At 61.5% G+C, this 10,878-nt stretch overlaps 4 protein-coding genes across 4 annotated transcripts; 3 read left to right on the top strand and 1 right to left on the bottom strand.

The window, feature by feature from the left end:
• Positions 1-726: 726 nt before the first annotated feature.
• On the top strand, positions 727-1,755 carry F751_4024 (hypothetical protein; the record flags this gene model as incomplete). The annotated part of the gene is made up of 3 exons (XM_011398575.1): positions 727-918; positions 1,090-1,242; positions 1,477-1,755. 3 exons carry the CDS (start codon positions 727-729, stop codon positions 1,753-1,755), a joined length of 624 nt encoding a protein of 207 aa, XP_011396877.1.
• A 209-nt stretch (positions 1,756-1,964) lies between these two features.
• F751_4023 (Trigger factor) lies at positions 1,965-5,251 on the bottom strand (the record flags this gene model as incomplete). Its single annotated transcript, XM_011398574.1, has 11 exons — positions 1,965-2,018; positions 2,230-2,322; positions 2,483-2,599; positions 2,852-2,994; positions 3,180-3,321; positions 3,567-3,724; positions 3,912-4,041; positions 4,227-4,334; positions 4,512-4,670; positions 4,845-4,937; positions 5,102-5,251. 11 exons carry the CDS (start codon positions 5,249-5,251, stop codon positions 1,965-1,967), a joined length of 1,347 nt encoding a protein of 448 aa, XP_011396876.1.
• A 477-nt stretch (positions 5,252-5,728) lies between these two features.
• Positions 5,729-6,966, top strand: F751_4022 (hypothetical protein; the record flags this gene model as incomplete). Its single annotated transcript, XM_011398573.1, has 4 exons — positions 5,729-5,762; positions 6,198-6,296; positions 6,470-6,720; positions 6,853-6,966. The coding sequence occupies 4 exons, from the start codon at positions 5,729-5,731 to the stop codon at positions 6,964-6,966; spliced, it is 498 nt and encodes a 165-aa protein (XP_011396875.1).
• Positions 6,967-8,620: 1,654 nt separating this feature from the next.
• F751_4021 (hypothetical protein) lies at positions 8,621-10,310 on the top strand (the record flags this gene model as incomplete). The annotated part of the gene is made up of 4 exons (XM_011398572.1): positions 8,621-8,702; positions 8,857-8,958; positions 9,543-9,558; positions 10,172-10,310. 4 exons carry the CDS (start codon positions 8,621-8,623, stop codon positions 10,308-10,310), a joined length of 339 nt encoding a protein of 112 aa, XP_011396874.1.
• Between the last annotated feature and the right edge of the window lie 568 nt (positions 10,311-10,878).

Raw genomic sequence — 10,878 nt, 5'->3', positions numbered from 1 at the left:
GCCCTCGAGGCAGGAAAGCATCCGCACCACACCCCGTTCCTGAATCCTCTCTACGATGGGGAGGCGGGGTGACGAACCCAATGCATAGCCAGGCGAGAATGTTTGGAGATTACCCCTGACTGGTGTCCAGTCCCCGAGCGGCTCGGCGCGATACACAGGAATGGCAGCACTGCCGCGCCTCGCGCTGCGTGCTTGCAGCCATGCCACACATAGGCTGCAGGTATGCGATGTTATCCAGGAACATTCCATGTAATAATACTGCAATTCTCGCGCAATACTCCCCCCACTCCCCTCCACTCCAATATGTGCAGGGTGCGCCACCGTGCTCTGCACCCGCAGCTTTCACCTCCCTCCTGAGGCTTGCCCAGCATGCTACATGTCCGTCTGGCTCCTACCAACCCACCCGCGGGTACGCTGGCCAGGAATACCTGGCAAACAAATTTCCCAAGGGCGCCTTTGCCGCCAGCCAGACGCTTGGTCGCCCCGCTGGGTTCAGGCCCTCCGTGGTCACCTCTGATCACGTCTTCGATCCGTACCAGGTGACCCAGCGCGTGGTGGCTGTGGGTATCTGTTACCTGGATGAGTTCATGAGGGCTGCGATTGCTTAAGATCGACCATGCCAGCATGGTCGTTTCTGCACAGGGATGCGCCAGCCCATACCCGCCCCTCGTCAGCACACACCCTTCCCTCGCGCAGGGGGTGCCCAGTGGCCTCAGCGCCGCCACCATGCTGACACCCAAGGGTCTGAAGTACCTGTGGCGACGAGCCAAGGGCTCGGCGCAGAACGTGTATGCGCTGGCCATGGCCCACAAGTACGCAAAGCCCTTCAAGATGCCGCTCTTCAAGCAGGAGGCGCTGCGGCTGTACGAGGAGGTCAACACGCATGTGGCTGCGGGTGACCGACGAGCGCTCATTGCTGTGAGTCCCTGGCCCGGCCCGGGCTGCATGCTTGGGGTCTGGGTGCCTGGGTGCCTGGGTGCTGCTCTGTCCCGAGTCAACAACCAGGCTGGTGACCCTGTGCGGCGACCATCCTCCTCAAGCAAATGCCTGATACCACACCTGCTTCAACTCCATCACCCACCACTGCAGCTGACGGCGCCCAACGTGAACACGACCTTCAAGCGGCAGATCAAGGCCAGGGAGGATGCAGGCTGGACTCGCGTGGAGTGGGCACTCGTCAACCGGCCGACAGCGGAGAACCTGTCGGTGGTACAGGGGCGTGCAGCCATGGGAGACCCCAAGGTATGTAATTTCGGTTTGGGTATGGAAGGTGGCCCATTCTTGCAATGCACTGCACTGGATGAGGGGACCGAGGGGCTCTCAAGCGGGTTGCAGGCCCTGGCTTGCTCTGATTGACATCTAGGAGCTGGCGAGGTGTGAATGTCAGGCAATACAGGCCACACTCTCCCCCCCAAAAACACACAATACTTCTCCTAACATTCTAGCATCCCGACACCCCACCCCCAATCCTCGCAGGACCCAAACACCGGTTTTGTCCAGTTCACGATACGCTTCAACACCAAGCAGCGGTTCCGCGCTTTCTCAAAGTCCGGCGCGGTCGTGGCGGGCGGGCCCGACCCCGTGGACGTGGAGGAGCTGTGGGTGGTGGAGCACCCCTTCAAGAAGCAGGAGACCAACCGGTGGCGACTGGTGGGCAAGCTGATGCCCGTGCCGGGGACAAAGGAGTACACGTCCTCAGCCCCCGTGATCACGAGCGAGTCGCTGCGGCAGCACAAGGCCGCGCAGCAGGCCTGAGGCTGAGCGAGGCTGCGGGGAAAGGGGCTGGGACACGCTTTCCTCCTTGCGTTTATGTGAGGAGTCCATCTTGCCTGTGTCTGTTCTTTACAGCCCCTGCACGCCTGACTGGGCTCCTGCTCAGCCGACCAAGCGTCATGTGCGCTGGCAATCTGTTATGCAGACTGCACCAGACGCCCAACAACAGGCAGGGTGCGGTCATGGCAGGTTCACTCGACGGTCAGGATGCCCCGCTCCTTCATCCACTCCAGCACATTGTCAGTCTGCGCGGGCAGGGAAGGGGGTCACAGGCCAGTACTTGGGCGAATAAGCTGCAGGGGATGCTGCAGGGACAGGACGGTGGATCCTAGTCTGTACATGCATCGTCATCTGCATTGCACCTGTGCCATGACATCGTCCTCCCCTTCCAACTCATTGCTGTAACTCCAGGTAGAAAATGGAGTCATGGCAAGCCCCCCCCTCTAACAAACGTACGATGAGGAACTCTGTGATGTGCTCCCTGACATTGGGGTCCTGCAGCGGCTGGCTCTGCTCGCCCAGCTCACCAGCCACCCGCTCGTACCGCGCCTAAGGGGGAAGAAAGCGAGGAGGATGCGGTGATGAGGATTCGTCACAGGCCTGCCCGCCCCGAGTCACAATTCTCCCGAGGACGGTGCCCCCCTCCCGCCCATGCAAGCGCAAGCATCTGCCACCTCGTAGCAGCAATCACTTTGCGTCGCCACTCTACCTGGACGTCTTTCTCAGACGGCAGCAGCTCCTCGCTCTCCGCTATGTGCTCCAGTCCGACCTGAGACCTCAGCGCCTCCTCCACCTCGGCCCGGTTATTCTTTGCAAAGTCCGTAGCCTGGGAAAGGGAGGGACACGAGGGGATTATTTTGGGCGTTGTTGAACCATAGTTGAGGCGTGCAGGGGTGCTCACAGCAGTACAGTTGGAACATGCTCGCCAGAGACCAGACCCTCCGCGCTTCATTGGAGACAGGCAGCCTGTTGCTGGCATACTTTCACGCATCCAGTATGCCTGCACCCCGTGCTCCCGTCGTCAGTGAGCGGAGCACCGGCATCAGCCCCTGAGGTATCCCCCCTTTGCTCCCCGCACGTTGTCCTGGGAGCTGAGGGCCGACACCTGGGCGGCACTGAGCACGCCCTCGTCATGCAGGTCGCGCAGGCGGCACTGCAGCAGACGCATGGCCACGCCCCTCACCAGGTACTCCGGGCAGCCGCACTCCATGTTTGCCGCCACTGGCAGGGTGGGTGAGGGGGGGTGATGTAAGGGGGGGAGAAGGCAATGGCCGTACATCGCCTGTGTACCGGCGGACGATATGAACCTGGCCCATCTTTGGCCCCTCTTGGGCTACCAGGGCCGTTCCAGGCACAGCAAGCCTGCGCCGCCCTCCAGCCACTGCCCCTCCAGCACCGCCACTCACCCGCTTTCTTCACCGACTCCAGCTCCAGACGGTGTGTGGCCAGCTCTGCCTCCCCCTCCACCGCCTGGCTGAGGTAGGAGCGCAGCGTCTTCAGGTCCATGGGTTGCCCGGGCGCCAAGCTGGCCGCCCAGGCGTCGTCCAGCTGTGAGGGTTAGAAGGCGGGAGGGGAGTTTGTCAATATCCAAAAGAAGGGCTCCCTTTGGGATCTCCAGGCGGAGCCCGACACGAGTACAGCCTGGCGCTGCGGGACACCCTGTGCCCTTGCCCATCCCCCGTGCTGGAGGAAAGGGAACATGCACCTCGATACCAGCTCAGCATAGGCCGCTGGTCCCTGCCTTCCCTCCCTCCTCGATCCAGCAACTGCTGGGAATCCCTGTCACCCCCCACCTCGACAGGTCGCCGCTCAAAGAGCTCCTTGAGGTGCAGCTGGAGGGAGGCGGTCCTCCCCCGCCACTCCACAGGGAAGAAGTCCGTGCTGGTGGGGAGGGTGAGGGTGCACGCCTTCTGCTCCCCCGCCTTCATGCCCTCAAGAGCCTGGATGAGCCCTGTTGGTCAGTGGAGGGCGGCCCAGAGGGGGAGGACCGGATGAGCAGTCAGGGTCAGCGGTGTGTGTGAGGCGTTCAGCTCATGCACGGCGGCATGCAGCGACACATGCCGGAGGCACCCGCACCCTTACTTGCAGGACCTCCTCCAGGCCACATCATCATCCTGCTCATGCAGACTCCGGCCCACCAGGAAAGTAGGCGTCAAAGGCATCGTTGCCCGTCTCCAGCCGCAGGTCGCTCCAGACCGAGTCGGGCGGGGTGGGGGCCTCATCGTCCTCAAACGTGGCGGCCAGGGACAACATGGCGCTGTCCCCGCGCTGCAAGCAAGGAAATAGGGACAAGGGTGTGAGAGGGAGTGTCCAGGAGGATGCATGCGAAGCTGGATTCCCACAAAGCAGAAGCCAAGCGCCCTGTTTTTTCCGCGCCTGAATGGGATGCTCCTTCTAGCACCAGCCTGACATTCGCAACACCAGTTTATCGATTCCTTCTTTCTACCTCTCACCTGCAGGCCCCTGCCAATCACAATCCCAAGCATGGCCCTCTCCTTGGCCAGACTCTCCAGACGCTCCTGCACCGCCTCCGGCCCAGGTTTGACCTTTTGCACCTTGACCTGTGTTGCCGGGAGGACAAGGCATTCTCGTCACAGAGAGGGGGCGGGGGCAGGTTCCAGGGCACGCAAGGATGCAGATGCAGGCGGAGCAGCTCTGGTGATGTATCCCCAACAGGATTGTGCGGTGGCTTGCAGTCACAAAGCGCCCTTCAAACATCCTCTGACCCATAGTCGCACCTGTAGATCCCGGTAGGGGACGGTCCAGACAGGCTTGGGCGCAGGCTCGAAGGAGACGTTGACCAGCATGTCCCCGGACTCGGTGTAGTCCACCCCCAGCAGCTCCGATCCAGGGTCAAACTGCCAGGCATGCCTGTCAGGCATGAACTTCTCGGCGGCCTGGCGGTGGGACGGCAGAGAGGTTGGCGAGTCCAGGACGTGTGCCGGCAAGCAGGCATCCACTCCATCTGATGCGCTCCCAGTTGCAGTTCGGCTGGCCATCCAGGTGCGTCCACAGACTGCCGCCATGCCCCGCCCCATTGTCGCCCCACTCCCCACCCCTACCACCATCACCTCTGCGATGGCGCAGGACACCGTCTGATTCAACACCATGCTCTGCACCGCGTCTTCGCCACCCAGCTGCTCGATGATCGCCGAGTCGGGAGCCTGGACGCGCAAATATAGAGGCGGGGAAGGTCGAGCCAGAGAACATTGTGAGCGTGCTGACCTATCAATATCCTCGTGATGCCACTGGGTGACATGTCCGGGCGTCCTACTCCAATCACTGTGCAAACGCACAGCCTTACACTCCCCATCCCCTCACCCCGCACCTTGCCGATGGCGTGCCCCTCAACCTTCAGCTTCTGCCTGAACTCCGCCATGGTGTCCTCATAGCACAGCTGCCCATGCCGCCTTGGCACCATGATTTCCAGCTGCCTCCGGCCGTCTGGCAGATCCTTGTGCGTGTACTTGAGCTGCATGGGCCAGTGAAGACGCACGTCATGGCTCGAGATGGGCAGAGCCGGCGTCGAGGGTGGTTACCGGAATGATCATATGAGTAGGAGGAGGGGTGGGCCCGGGCTGAGCTCCAGCCAGCACCCCACCTTCACCACCATGCCCTGTGCCGATCCTCCCTCTCATCGATACCTGCATGGAATCCTCCTTCTTTGCGCGCCGGGACTTGCTGGGCGCCTTTCCTGGGGCCCGGATGGTAGGCGCGCTGCCAAAGCCACGAGATGTGGCCACCTGGGGGCAGGGATGGGTGGCAAAAGTGCTGGGAACAGGCGAGGCCATCATGGGGGGCGCCCCATTATCTCCTGCGGACGCCCACCTGCACAGAGGGTCTCGAGGCTGGTTGGCGCATGTGCCCGTGTGTCAGTGAAGGTCTTTTGGTCGTGAAGGCTCCATGGGAGCATCGCCACCCACTCTGGCCAGCTGGCACCTGCGCCCTCGTCGCCATGCGCGAATCGCACACCGAGGCCTGCATTATTGGTGAATATAGGGCTCTAATTTGATTGGATTCTTGACAAAGACCTTGCATCCGATCCACTCTTGAGACTGCGAACGGGTTGGAGTGGGCCCTTATCTGCCACGTCGGCAAGCTTTCGTTGTTGCAGGGAGCTGTCTTTGCTCTCGGGGCCGACAGGGAACCCATTGGGCTATGTTCCGCGTTGTATTGCGCAGATACTCGGTCTTATGCCCAGCAGCTGCTCGATAATTATCGCAGAGTCCGGCATCGCTACGGCTTGACAGGGTCTCACACAACCACGATGCAACGCTTTGCAGCGGCACAAGCTGGAGGCACGGACGGGAGCGATCATGGCTTTCGCATGGTCGTAGAGACTAGTAAGCGCGCCTTCTTTGGCCTATTCGCGGCCCAGAAGCATTTGCTCGCATACTAGCCCTCCTCATGCACCCCGGGCGCAGGATACAAGAAGCTGGCGGTGCTGAGGAAAACGCTGCGAGGAGCCGTGACCGCCCAAACACTCCTTGCCTTTGCCTTTGCAGCCGAGCAGTTCTCGTCAGGTATTCCAACATGCTGAGGAAGGGGGACCAGATTAGGTTCTGATGAGGGGCTTGGCTAGACTAAACCTAATGAGGGTGCCTGATAACAGCAAGTGTGGGGCCTAACCCTAAGTTAACAAATCCATTTTTGTAATACTCCTTGGGCAAGCTCACGATACAATCCTCGCTTGCAGGTGGTGTGCTGTTTGGTGCTGCCATCGCATCCATCGCTCTCTCGGCTGGGGCAGCCACCTTCCTGTCGCTGGGGAGCAGGGAGAGGCTCGCAGGGCTGCGAGCAGCGCGATACCTGTCCGCTTTCCTCCTCCTCCTGTGCATCTGGGACGTGTACAGCGCGGCTGCCAGTGGCAAATCCGTGTTTGGGCCCGGGAACGCTGCCCTCCGGCTGCCTGGTCTCCCGGCGGCCACGGCAATCAAGATTACTCAGGTGAAGCTTGGGAGCGTCCAGGAGGCCCCTCTGCCAGCCCCTCTGCACAATCTCACCCTGACTCTCCTCCCTGCCAGCTGGCATATACAACTCCCCGTGCCCACTCACGCGACTGATCCATGCCTGGCGCAGGGCATAAGCACGGTGCTGCGGATCGCGCTGGGCGCAGCCGCACTCGTCAGCTCCACGCGGCTTGCGGCCTTCCTCAAAGAGAAGGGCGCTGCGGGGGCTCAGAAAAAGGCTTGAGCTGTGTGGAAGACAGTGGCTGAAGCTGGTGTGAAGCTGGTGTTTTGCTGGACATGTGGGCTGGCATATATGAGATACAGGCCAGTCCGTCCATAGAGCGGTGATGAACGTCAACCACTTCTGCAAGCTACTGTTGCTATTCATTGAGCAGAATCTACCAGGGACAAGATTAGAACCCTGCAGATCCTCAGCGACATGCGCTTGAGGTTTGCGGGGTGCTCGGCGTTGGTGTGAGGAGGAGATTCCACTGGGGCAGGCATGCGGCATGGTATGCATTTAAAAAGCCTTGTCAACAGAAGGTTTGTGCGTGATGCGGCATGCCAACCATGAGCCTCCTGAGCTCCAGCATGCTTGTCACTGTCCGATTCTAGTGCCAAGAGTGTGGCCCCATGTCAAGCTCTTCATGAGCATCAGCCGGAGTCTACCGTCATGGTTAGTTCGGCCGACATGGGGCATATTGCGCAAAACGGGCTCGTTTTGCACGGCTCAAGCATATAATCATGCTATTTCATTGGCGAAAGTGCTCCTCAAAGAGCCCTTCAGAGCTGTTCAGAGCCGCGCCAGATGGGCCGCGGGGCGCCTCACCGGGGTGCCTCGCGGGGGTGTCTCGCCATGCGACAGAATGCAAGTGTGCCATCCTCCAAATCGCGACCAGGTCACCACCAAACTTTGCAACAGCCTCATTGCGCCACCCTACGAGAGGTACGCGAGCTGTGTGTTGCCGTGATCGCTTCTGCCGCGGCGTGGTTGAGGTATTTCACGGACGTGAGTGGGCTCGTAAGGATAATTGTCTCAAAGGCCGCCGCGAGTTTAGGATGGGCACCAGGGAGGATGCGCAGGACTACAACGTTGCATGCGCCTTTGTTAAGTACAAATTTTTCTAAATTAGAATTAGTCTTATTTCCTGGACAAAGTGTACGCCCTTTGGGTGGGGCCGGGTTCTTTGGTCGAAATTGACACAGCCTACGGAACGGTCATTATGCGCTCCCCCAGGGGGAGCTGTTCGAGCCTCCTCGAACAGCATACGAGCGAAAACATTTTCCTAATTGCTCTCAAGGGTTGCCAAAGGGGAGTACTAGACATATCGGGAGACGGTCCCCATGGGTTCCTGGCGATCGGGACCTCAACAACCGTGCTCAAGAGCGACTAAGAGACGGCAGAGTCTCGTAAGGGGGCCTGTAGTTTACCGGAGCACACTTTCACGATGCTTGGATGCAGTTTGAGAGCACGAAGGCACCCCTTTCAGAGGAATTCTCCGAGAGCACGGAGATGTCGAGACAGCCCAGGCGCGATCGGGCGGGATGAGGTCAGACCGACAGCAGTAGTGTGGCGTCATGGGGGGCCAACAGGCCTCCATGGTGCATGGCATTCCCGTGCTGGACGTGTTCCGTGTTCGTTCTGGCATGAGATGAAGCACTGTGTCCGCGCCATGCGGCCCGGGCACCTACATGAAGGTGCCATGTCCATCTATGGTGGACCCTGACCGGATGCCACGCGTCCAAACGCGGCAATCTCGCCACGGCCCCACCGCGTGGACTGAGATACATAAAAGAGAACCGTTCCACCCTCCAGAACCATCAATCATCATCATTCACCATCTACAATAACAAATAAAGCAATAAAACTTCCTCATCCTCCTCGACACCTGATCGCCATGAACTTCAAGGCCTTTGTCTTCCTGGTCCTGCTCAGCACGGCCGCGACCGTGCCGGCTCGCGAGCTCAAGGGCGTCCCTGGTGCGTTCAGACTGGCGATGGGCATTGTGATGCTTTATAATGTACGGATGCATCATTTTGAATTGCATGTGCGGCGTGGCATGTGCTGCATGTCTCCCATTGCGAAACGCGTCATTCCCGGCGGCACATCCCATTCTCTCACCGACACCCGCAGGCCGCAAGTTGGCCCAGGCCAGTGCAAATGCCGTCGCACAGGCGATTGCCAGCGGAAATGGCGCTGCATTCGCCAATGCCGCAGCTCAGGCCACCGCCAGTGGTGAGAAGGTTTGGAGGAGACTTTTACCCCTGCCACCTTCGGGATCCGAGACGCCTCCGGCATCAGAGGAGGAGGGGGAGTGACGGTCTGCAGGCCCAACTGCGCCATGTATCATTCATGCCTCACCCTGAGCCATCACCTTTCGTACCACAGGCAACGGACAGGCCTCTGCCCAGGCCGTAGCTCAGGCGATCTCCAGCGGCAGCGGCCAGGCCGCTGCCAACGCCGCCGCCCAGGCCATCGCCTCCGGCTCCGGCTCTGCCTCCGCCTCTGCTCAGGCCTCCGCCCAGGCGTGGACCCAGGGCCTGGCCTCCTCCATCCTCTCCGCACCCACCGCCACCGCCACCGCCCAGGCCATCGCCACCGCCTTCACCTCCGGCAACGCCGGCCTCGCCACCGCCACCGCTCAGGCCCTGGCCTCCGCCGCTGCCACCCCCGCCGGCTGCACCGCTGCCACCCAGGCCGTCGCCACCGCCGCCGCCTCCGCCCAGGCCTCTGGCAAGGGCGTGGCCTTTGCCACCGCCCTCGCCCAGGCCACCGCCTCCGCCAGCACCCCCGCCTGCCTCCTTGGCGGCGTTGCCCAGGTGAGACCCTCAGCATGTGGGACCTGGGAGTATAGGATGGACCCCCTGATGGTGCATGCGGTCACACATGGGGGGTCACTGCCCATATCGCTCGGATCCAGCTTACCCTTCCGCTCACCAAATATCCCTCCCACCCCTCCTCAACAGGCCACCGCCACCGCCACCGCCCCAGCCACCGCCTCCGGCACTGCCACCCCCGTCCCCACCCCCATCCCCACCCCCGTCCCCACCCCTACTCCCACCCCCACCCCCACCGTGTCCGGCGCCTCCGCCCAGGCCCAGGCCGCCGCCCAGGCCACCAGCAGCGGCTCCGACCTTGGCAACCTGATCTGCACCAACCCTTCCGCCGCCGCCTCCGCCCTGGCCTCGGCCTTCGCCTCCGGCGCCGGCTCCGCCCAGGCCAGCGCCGCCGCCCAGGCCGTGGCCTTCGCCGGCAACAAGTGCTGCTCCAACCTGAGCTCCGCCCTGGCCTCCGCCTCCGCCTCCGCCCAGGCCAGCGGCAGCGGCAACGCCAATGCCTTTGCTCAGGCCGCCGCCTCCGCCCAGGCCAGCGGCGGCATCCCCGCCTGCGCCCAGGGCGCGCTTGCTCAGGCCAGCGCCTCCGCCCAGGCCTCCAGCAACGGCGGCAGCGCCAACGCCAATGCCTCTGCCAACGCCTCCAGCAATGGTGGCAGCGCCAACGCCGCCGCCCAGGCCAACGCCTCCAGCAACGGCAGCGGCAGCGCCTCTGCCTCGTCCCAGGCCAACGCCTTCGCCGGCGGCCGCTGATGAGTGAGCGGCGTGTGCGAGCGTTCAACACGACCTCCACCCCTTTCCTGCCATGCGCCAAGAGCATGAAACTCTCCAGGTCTCCCCACATGAGACCCAGCTTGCAGACAGCAATGCCCCCCAGTACTCGTGCCAAATGTGCTGCACCTCTTAATTCCTGATTCATCCGAGGCCCCACAACCTACCCCTTGATCCCCCTACACACATTTAACCCTACCTTGTGCGGTTGTAAGAAGTGTCCATTAAAGTATCGCACTCAAAGAGGGGGGGTGAAGTGCGAGGTGGGATGCACCATGCTCTGAACTGATTGACATCCTCGCAAAGTAAAGGGCATAAATCATCCAGCTCTGCAGTGTTTGCATTCCATCAGCGGTGATCAGTCATTCTCGAGAGGTAATAGGATTTCACGGGTGTGTTGTTGCCTTCCCTAGGATTACAGTATACATATATCTATGATCTAGGGCACAGGCTTGGCGTATACCCAGGGAGGGTGTGGAGACCTCCGCCCTGCTCCTGAACCAAAACGGCATTTTCAATCGCAGAGACTCAGCGGCTGACAACTGCCCGA

Source organism: Auxenochlorella protothecoides (assembly GCF_000733215.1).
Source record: "Auxenochlorella protothecoides strain 0710 unplaced genomic scaffold scaffold45, whole genome shotgun sequence".
NCBI classification, from domain to species: Eukaryota; Viridiplantae; Chlorophyta; class Trebouxiophyceae; order Chlorellales; family Chlorellaceae; genus Auxenochlorella; species Auxenochlorella protothecoides.
Note: the sequence above shows the minus strand (reverse complement) of the source record. Positions and strands in the feature narration are given on the sequence as shown.